The sequence below is a fragment of the Aquarana catesbeiana genome, linkage group LG10 (genome assembly GCF_042186555.1).
Source record: "Aquarana catesbeiana isolate 2022-GZ linkage group LG10, ASM4218655v1, whole genome shotgun sequence".
Classification (NCBI taxonomy): Eukaryota; Metazoa; Chordata; class Amphibia; order Anura; family Ranidae; genus Aquarana; species Aquarana catesbeiana.
This window is the reverse complement of record NC_133333.1, coordinates 98,631,057-98,649,387: the sequence shown is the minus strand read 5'-3', so window position 1 is coordinate 98,649,387 and position 18,331 is coordinate 98,631,057. Positions and strand designations below refer to the sequence as shown.

The 18,331-nt window shown below is 42.4% G+C and overlaps 1 protein-coding gene across 7 annotated transcripts in view; it reads right to left on the bottom strand.

Annotated features, from left to right (window-relative positions):
* The window catches only part of CADM1 (cell adhesion molecule 1), a 544,514-nt gene that overhangs the window by 95,040 nt on the left and 431,143 nt on the right, over positions 1-18,331 (bottom strand). For 5 of the 7 annotated variants that reach the window (XM_073602402.1, XM_073602399.1, XM_073602400.1 and 2 more), the window contains one exon: positions 9,742-9,816. The exons of the other annotated variants lie outside the window; for them this stretch is intronic. In XM_073602402.1, the coding sequence (XP_073458503.1) occupies positions 9,742-9,816 (75 nt within the window). The remainder of the gene's footprint in view (positions 1-9,741; positions 9,817-18,331) is intronic. 7 annotated transcript variants of the gene reach the window in all.

Below are 18,331 nucleotides of genomic sequence, written 5' to 3'. Positions count from 1 at the left end.
CAAAAAAACATAATTTTGCATGCTTCAGTTTGAAATCAGATCTTAAAGCTGTGGTAAATACTCACCTTGCTCCCTGTTCCAGCGATCACCACTGTGTGGTCCTGCCGGATACAGCATAGCCTTTTAAGCGAAAATGTCCCCTGCCAGCCTGTCTTCTTTGTGGGCATGCCTGCTGTAGTCCATTCATTCTAATGGGTGAGGCATAGTATGCTGGATGGATGAAAAACGGCCCAACTCAGGAATGAATGGGTTGCGGAGTACATGCGCACTGCGAAGATGGGCCGGCAGGAAAAGTTTTTGCTATAAGAGTGTGTGGCATTGAGCATGGCTGAACCATGGAGACTACTGGAATAGGGAGCAAAGCGAGTATTAACAGCTCGCTGTACTTACAAGTACAAGTACATACAGTACCTAGTCTTTTACATTAAAGATAGCTGCAAGGGATCCCCCAGATTCTACTTCTATTTCATACATACTAGATTTTAAGATTTTCCTATTTCATATTTTTCTGTAAATCCTTGAAGCAGCTTATTTTGCGGATTAATTGTTTTTGGCATACAGACCTGCAGTATACATTTTAAAAGGTCATTTATTCTGGCCAGAGTTACCTTGTATAACTTGAATTATCATATAAAAGTTAAAACCTTGACAAACAGATTCAGTCTCTAAACACTGGCTGTTTATTTGGGCACTAGCTGCTGTTTTGCGCCATCATCCATTTCAGCCCAAGAAAGGCTCCTTTCACACAGGCTTGTCCGCTTGCTCAGCGGAGTATCGATCCGCTTATCCCCGGTGAGCAGGCAGATCACAGGTCCGTCTCCGCCCACTGTGCATTGACCTGTCAGAGTCCTGCTCTCCTCTATGGGGAGATCGGATGAAAACAGACCGTCTGTCCGTTTTCATCAGATTTGATCGACGGTTGGAAAATAAGGTCACCATCCGTCTGGATTTCACGGACAGGTTCAGATCTGATAGCAGCGGGTATGTCACCGCTGACATCCGCTGCTCCATAGGAGTGAATAGAGGTTCCGATCAGGTCCGCCTGAAAAACTGACAAGCGGACCTGATCGGAAAGTCTGTGTGAAAGGGGTCAAAAGGTTGACCTTGGTTGTAGTTGAATGCAAACGCCTCAAAGGATGTCTGCTGTGTAGCCCATCAAAAGTGTAAGCTGAACTGTTTTCAGTTTTGAAAAACTTCTGTATAGGTGTGCACAGAGGTGAGATTGAAGTCTTGATCACACTGGTTGTATTTTTTTAAAACAAATTCTCTTTAGTAGTTAGAAGGACAAAAGGGAGCCACCATATATTCAAACCTTAACAGCACTCAGTCCCAAAAATATCTGCACAAAACACAAAAACCGTTTGCCCGTGGGACTTTAACAAAGTAGTGCTCATTATTAAGGTTGACAAAAAACAAAAAATACACGACATTTACATTTCCACATAAATTTGGAACGGAATAAAATCCAATTGTTCACCAATGTACATTCTGAATGCCAGAATAATTAGTAGATCATTGTTGAATTACTGAAGCTGTAATCTCCATGCATTTTGCGGGACAATGCCCAATTCATCAGGAGTCAAAGTTGGTTTAAGTGTACAAGTGGTGAAATCAAAATGAAAAACTGGCCAATCTGCAGGATCGAGACCATATATTGAAGGCTATGTAGAGCAATATTATCTGGATCCTAATGCTGTGGACCAGCACAGCAGAGGTTTCCCCTGGGAAATGAGTGGGTGGACAGCCAGGGGGTGGGGCACATATGGAGGGCCCCCCACTGCAGACCCCCTTTCAACACAGATGTCAGTAAAGGGAAGGAACCCACCAGCATGGAGGGATGCAGGATCCCATGCTGAGAGATTACAGCTTCAGTAATTCAACAATGATCTACTTATTATGCTGGTATTTAGAATGTACATTGCTGAACAATTGGATTTTATACCGTTCCATAATTATGTGGAAATGTAAAGATCATGTGTATTTTTTGTTAACCTTAATAAAATTTGTACTTTTTATATAACCCTGTTGTACCTGTTAATGAGCACCAATCCATTAAAATCCTATGGGCAAACTGTTTTATGTTTTTTTCTCTTTAGTAGTTGTATGCGAATGACAACCAATGACAGAGATGTGTTCACCTGCCAGTTTATTAGGGGAGGGGAACTGAAAACAGCGGTAGTGGTCCTAAAGCCATCTAGTTAAAGAAGGGGTGATGTGTACCACAGTTCAGAAAAAAACACTATAGGGGGTACAGTATTATCCCCATCACCAAGTAATAGACCAAACCATAGAAAATGGGGTACTTTGAATAAACCTCTGATAGTAGACTCATGACAAGAAGAATTATAATCCAAATAAAATGGATAATATTTTACTACAAAATTTCATAAAATAACACCACATAGGGCATCAAAGTCACATATTTCATATACATATGCATATGCATAGGGGTAAATTTAGGCAAGGAGTATGTAGATAAATCATCACATCACGTTTTACACAGTGTATAGAGACGAGAGACAAGGTGTACGCATTTCATGGGGAAAAAAAATAGCTTTTTCAGCAGTTCTCTGATCTCAAATGTGTAAGATATGCATCATAAACTAAGGATTCTGTGGTGGTATTTTATTAAATGTTGTAATAAAATATAATTTATTTTATTTGGATTATAATCCTTCTTGACATGAGTATACTATCAGAGGTATATTCAAAGTCCCCCATTTATCTATGTAATGGTCTACTATTTGGTGGTACTAAATACCACTAAAATGACACTAAAAATAGCTTTCCTCATCATCGTCTCTTTTTTGCTAGCCTGTAAATGTCCACACATCCATGCAACTACCTTATGTGTGCAACTGTATAGAATAAGCAGGCCCAGACAAACGTATAATTTGCAAATAGCCTATTAGCTAGTTAAAAGGTGTTGCCCAGATATAAATACAAATACAATAGCAGGGCAGGTGAAGTACATAATGTAATGTACCTTGTTAATATAATAGTTGTAAATGGTACAGTGTTAAAATGTTGCAGCACTACATTAATATTAAGACACACAGTAGCTCACAAAAGTGAGTACACCCCTCACATTTTAAATATTTTATTACAACTTTTCATGTGACAACACTGAAGAACTGACACTTTGCTACAATGTAGAGTAGTGAGTGTACAGCTTGTATAAACAGTGTACATTTGCTGTCCCCTCAACACAGCCATTAATGACTAAACCGCTGGCAACAAAAGTGAGTACACCCCAAAGTGAAAATGTCCAAACTGGGCCCAATTAGCCATTTCCCTACCCGGTGTTATGTGACTCGTTAGTGTTACAAGGTCTCAGGTGTGAATAGGGAGCAGGTGTGTTAAATTTGGTGTTATAGTTCTCACTGTCTCATACTGGTCACTGGACGTTCAACAAGCCACCTCATGGAAAAGAACTCTGAGGATCTGAAAAAAAGAATTGTTGCTCTACATAAAGATGGTCTAGGCCAGTGATTTGCAATTAGCGGACCTCCAGTTGTTGCAGAAATACAAGTCCCATAAGGCATAGCAAGACTGACAGCCACAAGCATGACACCCAGAGGCATGATAGGACTTGTAGTTTTGCAACAGCTGGAGGTTCACTAATTGCATATCCCTGGCTTAGGCTATAAGAAGATTGCCAAGACCCTGAAACTGAGCTGCAGCACAGTGGCCAAGACCATACAGCGGATTAACAGGACAGGTTCCATGCCATGGTTGAGCAAAGAAGTTGAGTGCACATGCTCAGCATCATATCCAGAGGTTGTCTTTGGGAAATAGACATATGAGTGCTGCCAGCAATGCTGCAGAGGTTGAAGGGGTGGGGGGTCAGCCTGTCAGTGCTCAGACCATACGCTGCACACTGCATCAAAATGGTCTGCATGGCTGTCATCCCAGAAGGAAGCCTCTTCTAAAGATGATGCACAAGAAAGCCCACAAACAGTTTGCTGAAGACAAGCGGACTAAGGGCATGGATTACTGGAACCATGTCCTGTGGTCTGATGAGACCAAGATAAACTTATTTGGTTCAGATGGTGTCAAGCGTGTGTGACAGCAACCAGGTGAGGAGTACAAAGACATGTCTTGCCTAAAGTCAAGCATGGTGGTGGGAGTGTCATGGTCTGAGGCTGCATGAGTGCTGCCGGCACTGGGGAGCTACAGTTCATTGAGGGAACCATGAATGCCAACATGTACTGTGACATACTGAAGCAGAGCATGATCCCCTCCCTTCAGAGACTGGGCCGTAGGGCAGTATTCCAACATTATGACCCCAAACACACCACCAAGACGACCACTGCCTTGCTAAAGAAGCGGAGGGTAAAAGTGATGGACTTACCAAGCACGACTCCAGACCTAAACCCTATTAAGCATCTGTGGGGCATCCTCAAACGGAAGGTGGAGGAGCGCAAGGTCTCTAACATCCACCAGCTCCGTGATGTCATCACGGAGGATTGGAAGAGGACTCCAGTGGCAACCTGTGAAGCTCTGGTGAACTCCATGCCCAAGAGGATTAGTGCAGTGCTGGAAAATGGTGGCCACACAAAATATTGACACTTTGGGCCCAATTTGGACATTTTTACTTAGGGGTGTACTCACTTTTGTTGCCAGCGGTTTAGACATTAATGACTGTGTGTTGAGTTATTTTGAGTGGACAGCAAATTTACACTGTTATACAAGCTGTACACTCACTACATTGTAGCAAAGTGTCATTTATTCAGTGCTGTCAAATGAAAAGATATAATAAAATACTTACAAAAATGTGAGGGTGTACTCACTTTTGTGAGATACTGTATATAAATCCAACATAAAATAATAACATCAGTACTCACTCTGTATGTGCTGTAATCATTCCAGCCACAGGTGCCCATTTCTCTGGGTCAATCACTATATAATAAAGCCGCACACCATTTTTTCTAAAGAGCTAAATTCAACTTTGTTGTTCCAGCACAACAGAGAATACTCCACCCAGCTACTCCTGTTGATGCGCTTCACCCCCTAGTGAAGCTTAATCGGAGAACAGGAGGATGTGGAGGAATAGGAGCTTTTATAAACGTTTCCAACTCCTACTTAGATCTTAAATGGAAAGAATCCCTTCTGTCTTCATGGTTCTACTTTTGAAAGAGAACATTACCACTTTAACTCCCCACTAAAACAAACTATGTAATTTACTCGAGGTCAATTTGTCACACTGAATATTGTACAAAATCTAAACAAAATGTCTATACAAAAATATTATATTAAAATGGTATTAAACCCAAAAGCAAACATTTATTATATTGCAGCTTACCTATTCTTAGATGTGATGGCTGCATTTGTGTTCTCTTTTAGGCTTTCTTTCTTCTATTTTCATCTGGTGATCCAGCCAGTAAGTTTGTTGTTTTTCAAACGAACATGTTCTCCAACATCAGTTACAGAGGAGAAACAAGCCATTTAACACCAGCAGGGGTGCTTACAATGATCAGCTTTTATTTATGAAAATTTATCCCAAAAGGAAAAAAAAAACAGTTGGACTATTTGCTGTAACTGCTAATAAAGTGTTAGCTGGAGTTTGGCTTCATCTTGCTACCGCATCCAAATCTGCTAGTACATCTAACACGCCCCTGCCCCCAGAATGAGAATGCAGGGCCCCTTGTGCTCCTTTGTCCAAAGTGGAGGCACTTTAATACGGCAAGTGTGTTACTGGCCATATTACCATGTGAAAGCATTGGAGAAAAAGAAAACCAAAGCAGCCACTACATCTAACGATTGGTAAGCTGCAATATATCTCATTTTTGGTTTTGGGTTCGATACCGCTTTGAAAATACTTTAAAACTTGTCACATCATATATGGATGATGGTGAGACTTTTCATTTAATCAAACTAAAAAGGGATTGGGGGTGGATTAAAAAGGGAGGTGGGGTAAGAATGGAGAGAAAATAGAATGAGGAAGGAGGGGGGAATATTTTCCTTTAGGATCTAAATAGGAGTTGGAAACATGTGTGGAAAAGCTCCCATCCTTCTACATAATCCTAGTTCCACAAGGATGCAAAACACATTACAAAGAGGGGCTAGGTGGGGTGTAATCTGTTGTGCTGGAAAAATAAAGTGTTAACGCTTGGAATACAATGGTGTGCAGCCACAATTTACAGTGATTTATTAAGTATTCACAAATGAAGAGTTCTAGTGAAGATGAAAAATACTACACCAAATGGCAATGCAGTCAGGTGCAAATAGAGGTCCACACCCTCAACGTTTTGGGGTAAACTATATTCCTCTTAAGAAAGCATGTGTAGCCATAACTTAATCTTGGTATGCTTTGTATATTAATTTCACATTTGTACAATAATCCAGTGCGCAACTTTACCTTTTCCTATAATAAATAATAAAAAAGACCGGTCACTGCTGCTCTCTCCTTGTGCAGGGTGATTGGTCTTGTATCTGTCACTCCTCCAGTTTTCTGCAGTCAGCCTGTAGTGGGTAGAGCCTGCTGGGTTCCTTCCACAGCTCTGCTCTCTGCACATGTATAGCACAGCAATGTTGTCATTGCTACTTTTACAAGGTAATAGCCAGAGGCGTAAGTAGAAACTTCAGGGGGGTTGTAATAGTGGTACTTGAGGGGGTGGGTGCGGTGGTACTTGAGGGGGGGTTGGTAGTGGTACCGGAGGGGGGGTGGTGGCGGTGGTACTGGAGGAGGGGTTGCGGTGATAGTCAAGGGGGGGTGGTGGTGGTACTGAAGGGGGGGTGTTGGCAGTGGTACTGGAGGGGGGTAGTGGTATTAGTACTTGAGGGGGGGTGGTGGCAGTTGTACTACAGGGGGATGGTGGCGGTTGTACTACAGGGGGATGGTGGCGGTTGTACTGCAGGGGGATGGTGGTGGTTGTACTGCAGGGGGGGTGGTAGCAGTGGTACTCGGGGGGGTGGCGGGGGTACTCGAGGGGGGGGTTGTGGCGGAGGTACTCGATGGGGGGTGTTGGCAGTGGTACTGGAGGGGGGTAGTGGTATTAGTACTTGAGGGGGGGTGGTGGCAGTTGTACTACAGGGGGATGGTGGCGGTTGTACTACAGGGGGATGGTGGCGGTTGTACTACAGGGGGATGGTGGCGGTTGTACTGCAGGGGGATGGTGGCGGTTGTACTGCAGGGGGGGTGGTAGCAGTGGTACTCGGGGGGGGTGGCGGGGGTACTTGAGGGGGGGGTTGTGGCGGAGGTACTCGATGGGGGGTGGTGGCAGTGGTACTCGAGGGAGGGTGGTGGCAGTGGTACTCGAGGGAGGGTGGTGGCAGTGGTACTCGAGGGAGGGTGGTGGCAGTGGTACTCGAGGGAGGGTGGTGGCAGTGGTACTCGAGGAGGGTAATAGTACTTGAGGGGGGGTGGTGGCGGTTGTACTACAGGGGGGTGGTGGCGGTTGTACTGCAGGGGGGGTGGTGGCGGTTGTACTGCAGGGGGGGTGGTGGCGGTTGTACTGCAGGGGGGGTGGTGGCGGTTGTACTGCAGGGGGGGTGGTGGCGGTTGTACTGCAGGGGGGGTGGTGGCGGTTGTGCTACAGGGGGGGTGGTGGCGGTTGTGCTACAGGGGGGGTGGTGGCGGTTGTACTGCAGAAATGATCCTTCACCGCGCCTCCTCCAGGAATGCCTTGCCTCATGGGTAGAAGGACCGTAGACGGGACAGCATGTACTCCACGCAGAGGGGAGAGCTCTTCCCCCGCCTTCACTCAATTGGTCTGCCGACCTTTATTTTTCAGTGTCCGCCCCCCTACAGTCTCTGTCTCTGGATAGGCGGGGGCGGGGCGGTCCACACACACACACACACACACCCTGTCTCAGCGCTGCGCTGCCTCTGCCTTCTCTGTCTCCCCTCAGCAGGCGAAAGCCCCCCTCCCCGCGGCATGGACCGACACATGACGATGAATGTACACCATCACACACTGGAAAGTCAGGTGGGCCCCTCAAGTCACACTGACCAACGGGCAGTAGGCGGGCTCCCCTGAAGTGGCGGAGAACTACAGGGCCCAGTCGCAAGTGCGACTGTTGCGACCCTGATAATTCCGCCACTGGTAATAGCTGGGTTTTAAAGACATTTGTGGATCAATATTCTGAAAGGAATAAATTGTATTTAAATGAACATTGTTGTGCTAGGAGCTCAGGTTTACCTAGTGGTGCAGCATGATCTATTTTTTTTTTTTTTTTTAATGTATTTACATACTGTGCATTCTCATCGGTCCTTGCTCTCAAGGAGCTTACAATCTAAGGTCCTTATCTCATATGTACGCATACTAGGGCCAATTTACCTACCAGCATATCTTTTGGGTGTGAGAGGAAACATGAATGTCTGGTGCAAACCCACACAAGCACAGGGAGAACATGCAAACTCCATGCAGATAGTGTCCAGGCTGGGATTTGAGCAGAGAACCCCAGTGCTGCAAGGCAGTTGCTCTAACCACTGAGCTGCCCATCTATATATCATTTGCCTCTACTGTACTGTATTTATACTGCCATGCTACTGTGTTGAATTCATATCTGGGCAAGATCCTTTTACTACCCAATACACTATTTGCAGATTATACACTTGTGTCGTTGAGCTTGTTGTAATTTTTTAAATTACTACAGGTCTTGATTTATGGGATGAATCGTATTTTACGTTTATAGCATCCTGTTCTTGCATTAATTCATCTTATGCCCTTTCACATTTATTATCACTGTGCCTTAGGGGTGGTGTCAGATGAGTGGGGCTGGAGTGCTTTACCACTCTGGCAGCTATCTGTTACAGGCTGCAGTAGGGGTCAGTGTGGTGCACGATCCGGCGCTTCACATTGCTCTTTTTTTCCTTAAGTTTTGTACAAACTTTTTTTTACAAAACATACACTTCATTCATGGCACTCTACAGAAGCACGGTGCACTGCGCTTCCATACGGTGCCATGTGATTCTGTGAGGTGTGCTGCGATAAAATGCAACAGGTCTACATTTTAGCACAGCCCTGGGCCTAGGTTGCATTGCAGTTTGAAGAGGACACAAACAACTGTTCCCTGTGTCCTTACAATAAAACATCTTTGTCACCACACATAGTGTGAATTCAGCCTTAGAGATACCCACCATGCTGCATATTGCTGCCATAGTAGGGATGACATGCCAACTTTAGAACCTTCAGAAACCAACACCCAACCCTCCCTATGATCCGCTGGCCCCTACATCACTGCTGTATCCTGCAGTGGTAGTGATGTAGGGATTAGTGGGAGGAACCATACCCGCACAGCACAGGACAAGGAACTCGACACTCATGGATGTGTCATTTTCTGACAATTCTTCAGCCAATGATTTCTCCGTAGAACAGAATCAATCAGTGGCGCAGGCAGCAAGAGAGGTGATGATCTTTGTAGAGTGTCCTTTGTTTTAGCAACACAATTGCTCTAAGATATCAAGCTTTTAGACAATCGTGCCCATTAGCATAACTGGTCACTTAAGTGATAGTTGTTTGACGTAACAGAAAAACATCTAGGTAAGCATTGTGCTTGGTCAGAGAAAAGTAACCTGCTCATATGCAAAGACTGCAGTCAAATTCAAAGAAGAAACAGGATTGTTTTCTGCAGATGAAATCCCAGAATGATCAGCCACACTGCTGTCTAACAAGAAAGGTAAGGTCAGCAGTCTCAGAGTAGTTATGAAGACACCTGGAATAGATCTTGACATTGACCCTAACCCACAGTTCATGCAGGGATGCGACAGACACACATGTAATGAAGGTACCATACCTGGGATGGTGGAGGGTGTGGTAGTTGTGGTGGTAGTGGTGGTTGTTGTGGGAAGTGGGGGGGTAGTGGGGGGATCTGGATGGAAAAACAAGGAAAACAAAAACCAAATTAAAAAAATAAAACAAAACACATCACAAAAAGCACAATCTCAATGGGAAATCAGTAGGACATCAATGCTTCGATGGAAATCAGCACAATATTAATAATGTGAAACCGACAACCATTTAGCAGGATATAATCAGGAAAGTATCCAGCAATGAATATGAAATTGTTGGGTAATTAATAGGATAATTAACACAACAGTAAAATAAAAGGCAAATGCAACTCAAACAAGAGATCAGCAGGATATTAATAAGCATACATCAATGTTGAGCTACAAAGGGCAATACATACTTACAGTGCACCAGGCTGAAATCAACAAATGGGCAACAGCAAATATGAAATAAGGGATGTAATGGGTAATAAAAGGATTATAGGATTATGATAATAGTACACTTGAGAACACATGGACATACCAAGGTTTAAGATGCCAGTCACAAAACTGCAGCATTGTAAGCCATTTAAATTGTTTGTTTTAACTTAAAGTGGTAGTAAACTCCGCTTTTTGACTTGTACCTACAGGTAAACTTATAATAAGGCTTACCTGTAGGTACAGTGAATATCTCCTAAACTTGCGGTGTTCAGGAGATATTCACACTTTAAGCAGCTGTTGACATTACCGCCACATGCACACTGCACTCTCAACTGACAGCACACTAAATGTGCCGTTCCATTCAGATCGCTGTGCCACGACTGACGTCACTGCGGGCTGGCCATTCAAATGGCTGGAGAGTGCGAACCCAGAAGGAAGACGGGGTTAAGATTGAAGCGTTGACAGTGCGCCGCTGGAGGGCTTCCTTTTAAGGTAAGTCTGTCATAATGTGATAGTGTGCGGTGCATATTAGCACATGGCTTAAACCACCCAGGGACCCACATTTTTTTTTTTAATTCAGGAGTTTACTATCAGGCTACTACTTTAAAGGGCAAGGGAAGTCTGTACACAAAAGGAACCCTGCCCACAAGAGTGGTGCTTACTGTCTGCCCGTATCAACCTTCCTACTAGAGTACGGGAATTGGAGCTTGCTTAGATTGAGCTTACACAGAAAAAAACAGATTAATTATTCTGTCTTTACAATGTCATACTGATTTTTTTCTCCTCCAGTAGAAGATCCATACCTACTCCGCTATGTAGCCTGCTGAGGACTGGCCTTCTCTAGCCATGGTTTCTCAGCTGGCACTGGCTAACTAACTGTTTCCAGTGACCAGAAAGTCAACGATGAGGTTTTCTTTCATTTAACATTTCTGGCTCCCTTCCACCCACAAGCGAAACATGAGAAATTGATGTTGGACTGGCACTGAGCAATCAAACTGAAAAGCAAAAAATAGTTTTGGATTGCACATCAGCCCACAGACAAGTCAGAAGGTCCGCCATGCTCATAAATGACCCTGCTCTGTCAGGAAGAGAGATAAATAGTGTGCTGTGACAGTGTGCCAGAAAACACACAAATTAATCCCAGCGCCTCATCTCCTGATTGTGAGATATTCTGCTGAGTTTATGAACTTCTGGGGTCGGGAGATAGAGAAGGAAAACAAAGTAAGAACATCAAGGTAATAACCAACAATCTGTGAGTAAAATGTGTTAACAGTTTACTACAGAAAAACATTTGAGTATAAACAACCTACAGGAAATCAATTTGTTCTAAACTGAAATCTGATTGGTTTCTGAGAGTTGCTCCTCACTGCAAACCATCTCCATTCTCTGCATGTTCTAAGTGAATAAGCCTCCATAAACGGAGGAATGCTAAAATGGGGCACCATGAAAAGTCTACAAATCACAAGTGCTTCCTCACCTGCCTGAAGAGACGCCAGAACAATCTTTAAAGTAGCTTTATCAGCCTGAAATTAAAGTGTAAGTAAAAGTCAAAACTTTATTTTTTTTATTTTTTCCCATTTTTGTATAACCCCTGCCAATTTTTTGCCATCTATGTCCTATTGGGGAGATTTCCCTTCACTTTGTCTCATAGCCAAAACAAGAAATGAGAAGAAATCCCACCAATGAAGATCAGAAGTGTCAGAACTAGTGTCCCCATTGGAAGATTTCCTCTCTATTACTGTCCAGGTGCCGACCCCAAATTCGGGATTTTCTTTTACTTTCAATGATTATGGTAAACATGACAAATAGAGAGGCTGAATCCCTGCAACGGGGACACAGATAGCAATCAAAACTGACAGGTGTTCCAATCCCTCTCCTACTCTATCCAAAACTAAAAAAAAAGTTTTGCCTTTAGGTACACTTTAGGGCCCTTTCACACAAGTGGACTGCACCTGCGGATCAGCCTGAATAGCGCGGGATCTGTCCGCTGATCCCCGCTGAGCAGGTGGATGACAGATCCATGTCTGCTCTGCATAAGCACAGCCTGCTTTCTTTCCTCTATGGCCGATCGGATGGAAATGGCCTGAACTCCATTAATTCTTCATGGCATAGACTCACCAAGGTGTTGGAAACATTCCTCAGAAATTTTGGTCCATATTGACATGATAGCATCACGCAGTTGCTGCAGACTTGGCTGCACATCCATAATGCAAATCTCCCATTCCATCACATCTCAAAGGTGCTCTATTGGATTGAGATGTGGTGACTGTGGAGGCCATTGAAGTACAGTGACCTCATTGTCATGTTCAAGAAACCGTTAGATGATTTGAGCTTTGTGACATGGTGCATTATCCTGCTGGAAGTAGCCATCACAAGTCAGGTACACTGCAGTCATAAAGGGACACCAAATTCTGACCATCCTACCATCTGAATGTTGCAGCTGAAATCAAGACTCATCGGACCAGGCAACATTTTTCCAATCTTCTATTGTCCAATTTTGATGAGCCCATGCAAATTGTAACCTCAGTTTCTTGTTCTTAGCTGACAGAAGTAGCACCTAGTGTGATCTTCTGCTGCTGTAGCCCATCTGCTTCAAGGTTTGCTGTGTTGTGCATTCAGAGATGGTATTCTGCATACCTTGGTTGTAATGAGTGGTTATTTGAGTTACTGTTGCCTTTCTATCATCTCAAACCAAGTCTGCCCATTCTACTCTGACATCAAGGCATTTTCGTCTACACAACTGCAGCTCGCTGGATATTTTCTCTTTTTGGGATCATTCTCTGTAAACACTAGAGATGGTTGTGTGTGAAAATCCCAGTAGATCAGCAGTTATTTAAATACGCCACGTTCAAAGTCACTTAAATCCTCTTTCTTCCCCATTCTGATGCTCGGTTTGAACTTCAGCAAGCCATCTTCATCACGTCTAGATGCCTAAATGCATTGCGTTGATGCCATGTGATTGGCTGATTAGCAATTTGTGTTACCAAGCAATTGAACAGGTGTACCTAACAAAGTAGCTGGTGAGTGTACATTGCCTAAATAAAACAAACTCTTGTGAACCCTTAGCAGTGACCGGGAGGAGTAAAGCAACACAGGGAGCCAATCGGACTCTGCACTATGTATACAGTCCGTGAACATGCGGATATGAAGAGATAACAGAGGGATGACCTCATCTGTATTCTGCTGCTTTATTTGCCCACCTGTTAACTAGATATGTGTCCTCATGCAGCACTTTGGACCAAGTTGGACTGCTGCTGTAGCAGAGTTTAATGCTGGCCATACACTATACAGAAAATCGGCCGAACCCATTTTCGAAAAACGAACGTTCGACCGTGACCGCAAACGATCGTGCCATCATATAATGACCGATAAATTGTTCAGTGGACATGAATAAATAATTTTTTGTTCGTTTTTTTACATATACCTAGTGCAGACAGTTCGGACGGGAAACACATTAACCTTGCAATTTATCGTACGTTCGGCAGAAATTTTCCAAACTTCCCGTTCGTTTTTTTCCCACAAAAACGTCACAAACGATTATCGATTTGTGCCCATTAACTTGCCGAAAAACGAACGAAGTGTCTATACGAACGTATGGCCTGCATAAGGATGGCTGTCAAGGATGCCTAAATCACAAGATATGCTGAACAGAATCAAATCAGGTAGAATAGTTCAACCATCTGTTCAAATAATGATTCCCACAATGTGCTGAACTGTTTGAACTGGAGTTCAGCTTTAAGGTATGGGTACTCCAGTTATGTGATCTGAGAGTACCAAGCCAGACAATGACAGGCAACTAGCATTTTTAGAACACGGAGCCCTCAAAATCTCGCTCATGACCACAGACATGCATTTATGTATCAAAGCAACACACATTCCTCACTATCTGAATTGGCTTTTGTGAGTCTACATTTGATCTGGACTCAGTACTCTGAGACTCACAAAAGTATTTCAAAGTATACCTGAAAAATGTACTACATTTGGTGGACAGTGGGTGTCACACTAGTAAACCAAGTACCTTTGTATGAAACAAGAAAAGCTGCTCCAGGTGAGTGGGTCCCTGGTTAATCCCCACACACACTAGTCAGGTGCTAGCCCAGCTCGCATGCTGTGTAACATAAGGAAATGATTCTGGATGGCTGCACTTCCGAAAATCCTTTTGTTGAAGCTTCATATGACAAGTGGTTGACAGATGGAGCAGGGGACAAAAAAGTAGACGCGTTTCGTGCAAATGTTAATACTTAGTCAAGTACCTTTTTATGCTATGATCTTTAAGGCTATTCTACCATCTGCATCCTTTCTGGCACTCAGCCTTTTCAAACTTATCTTTCCTACCCTGCTGAATAGAGCACAATACTCCTGAAACATGGTGGCTTCTAACAAAAGTACTTTCAGGATCATAATGGATTGTATAGGCCTGCTCTTTTGACTTATTTGTCACTTCACAACTAATTTTGATCCATAAAGCATAGGCCTACTCCCTTAATATAGGGGCAGTTAGAGAGCATTTACCCTCTGAATTCAATAACAGGAGCTTGGAAAGGTTATCCTTAAAATGCAGCCCCGCTCCACAGCAAGTCTTATACTTACCTGTCCATAATATATTGAGATTTTCATGATGTGCCATACAGGTTCTTGACAAAAAGTATGGCTGGTCTGCTCATGCATGGCATATTTCCTACGGATTCCTATGGGAGGCCATTCAATGTTAGCCTCAATGTTTTTTGAGGAAATAACAGAAAATCAACTCCCTACTGGGAGGCTTTTAGTGAATAGGCTGTGTGGCTTTATGAATTTTGGACAGATAAATGGAGACATTAGAGGACTTGCTGAAGGAGGAGGACCTGCAGTGTAAGGACGACTGACTAAATCTGCTTCATACAAAATGTAAGCAGCGGGAAGGCTCCCTTCCCTTCTATAAACACTGTACTAGACACCAGCCAGTATGAGGGATCATGGATGGAGAAAAAAAAAATAGATAATGAAAGGAAGACCAAAGAGTATGCAGAACCCTCTTATATCAATACCACATGACTACCAGCTCCTCGTTGTCTGTTACTGCAGTGCTAATTATAGTATATTGGCTGTGTTAACTGCCTTTGGTCTACTAGGCATTTTTTTCTTTAACCTGTAATGTAAGGAACACATGAGCATTCATATGTTGACCTCTTTTATTGGCTGTCTGTCATTACTTTATTACTAAAGCTGGCCATAGATCAAATTTGGTCGATTCAGCAGGGACAACTTTCGATCCATCATGTTTCAGAGAAGTTGATCTATATCAAAACGACTTGTTGGAAAAACTTCCTTCAATCAGTGCTGCAGCTAATTGGCTGCGGTGCTGATCAGTGTTCTCTGTGTATTCTGACAGAGGTACAACGGGGAGGATTCCTTCATCCATCTCACTTGTGCGGCTGGCAAAATCCCTTTATTTTTTGATCAGCCTGCTGGCTGGTCAAAAAAAATGAATCAATGAACGGCACAGCCTTAGTCACTGGTCTGAAACAAGTACGCCAATCAGAAAAGTCAGTGGAAAATTAGAATTACTTATTACGCTTATTTTGGGTCTGCGACTTGAAGGACTGAAGAAAAAGTCAGAAGCAGCACTTTGTAAGCATATTGTATTTCCATAGAACACCATTACACAAATTACATCAACAGTTCCACATACAGTATACTATCAATATTTTATATTGAATATCTCTTACGGCAAAATATAAGAGCCTGACAAAATGTTTGAGATTACATTATTATGCGGCATATTTACAAAAGCAGTGACTGACATTTACTGCAGGTGAATCTTCCAGGCAGATGTGTTTTAAATGACAGTGATTGATTCGACATCAGTGAATCTTTTATTGAATGTGATATTTACTGATATAGCTTGTAAAGTGTTTTTTTAATAAATATATATATATATATATATATATATCTCAATATCACACATGCACACACACACACACACACACACACACACACACACAGTATATCAAAATTTCTATTTCATGTAAGCCAAGCTCTCATATTAGATTGCCTTAATATAAATGTTTTTGGGAGGTCAAGTGCTGAAATGCGTATTAGCTGCAGAAAAGAGTAGGTCCTAATTGTTAGCTCATAGTATTTAGTAATTTCAACATCTTTTGTTTTAGTGTAATTTCAAGCTTTGCTGTTCAACTAAAATTCTCCTTAAAGTTGTTTCATAATTTCGTATGCACAAATTTACTTTCAAAGTGCTCTTGGCTTTTTTTCTTATCCTAGCACAAAATTATAGCTTTTTAGTGAATCAATTTATTTTATAATGTTTTCCGTGTATAATTATCTTACGTTAACACACTGTGGAGAATTTTCCATTTTAGCCAAGTTTTAATTGTGCGTTTTTTTAAATTAGTCAGTTGATTTGGCAATACTGGCACTGCACTCTATTCTAATATTTCTTAGTGGTAGTAGTGATATTAGCAATTGGAACAGGTAAAACTATAGACTGTATTAACCAGTATAAAATGTCTGTATGGCAGTCCACACATGTGCTTTATGTAAAGCGGTCTCTGATTAGAAGAGCTATAGAGAGCAACTCCATGTCAAACTGAAGGCTTCACTGACAGCAGAAAATGGTTTGAGATTGCGGAGGCGAATGCAGCCTGTAGATGTCAGTAAACCTCAATTTAATATTATAATTGTTTGATACGATTTCCGTTTTAAAAAAAAAAAAAAATCACACTTGTCAAAAACGTAATATAAATATATATATATATACACACACACACACACACACATATATATTATTGGCCTGATCACTTGGGTGGGCCCCTGGACGCCAGAGGTTAAAGGCAATTTAAGGTCTTTTTAACACTTTTAGACACTTTTAGATACATCAGTGAACAGATGCCACAGCTGTTGCCAAGGTTTACTGCTAGAGAATGGGCTCGATATCTTTCAGTGTGGAAAATAGACAGCATTTTAAATTGCAAACTGAGAAGACCTTCAGCAGGGATGTTGACCTCATTCCCTGACATTCCACTAGAGGAAGACCCCAACTGATTATAAAATTCAATTTTAAAAATACGGAAAGTTTTTCCTCATCATACTTTCTAAAATGTAAAGTGTTGTGTTGTAACTTAAATCTACAGTATATTCAACAAAAATACACTAGCGTGTTCCTTTAGTAAGTTCCTTATAAGGATTAAAGCTGGAGCAGAGAAACACAGATGGTGTTGCCCACAGCAATGAGATACTGGTTATTTTTGTTTACAGTGCGCTAAAAACAATAGCTGAAATCTGATTACCTTGAGTAACTCAGAGCTGCTCCTTTTCCTTCAGGTATTACATGTGTGACCTCTTTATCTGTCACTATGGAACTTCTTGCTTTAATGTGCCATGGTGCACAAAGGTCAACTGAGTGCAGAGAAATATATCGGTTTTTGCAGAAAGATTTTGATGTTGGGCGCATTCTGATTCACTTTTCACAGCTCAGAGGTTTAAAAGGGAAAAATAAAGCTGCATAGATGTCCTAAGCACTGCTAGAATTTCTGCTTCAAAGGGAATAAATGAGTAACTGAATTATATTTCAAACAGTCCATATAATCACATGCTGTTTAAAATCTTGCACAATCTACACCGAGAATGTCACCTAAAACCCAGAAGTCAAGGAGACTTCAAAAAAGTATAAAAATAAAACATTAGTTGAAGTTTTAACCTGTTGAGCAAAGTTTTCTACAGCTACAAATAGGTCCCATGATTAGGTCCCAGCTATTAAATCTTCTGCCCTTATTGTTTTAACTTTGGATAGTTAAACATTTTTTCTCAGCCAATAAATACCTTATACAGCCCACTTCCTGTTTCTTGTCTGGCCATTAGCTAAGGGTTATGACATCATGCACAGCTCTCTCTGGCTAAAGCCTCGTACACACGATCGGATTTTCGGCAGGGAATTGTGTGATGACAGACTGTTGACCTAAAATCCGACCGTTCGTACGCTCCATCAGACAATTGTTGTCCAACTTTCCGCCAACAAATGTTGGATGGCAGGCTAGTAAATTTTCGGCGGACAAGGGTCTGTTGTCAGATTTTTGTATCATGTGTACACAAGTCCGTCACACAAAAGTCCAAAGTACAAACACACATGCTCGAAATCTACGCTCACCAAACACGACATTAGCAGAAGGTACCCAAAGCGTAGTG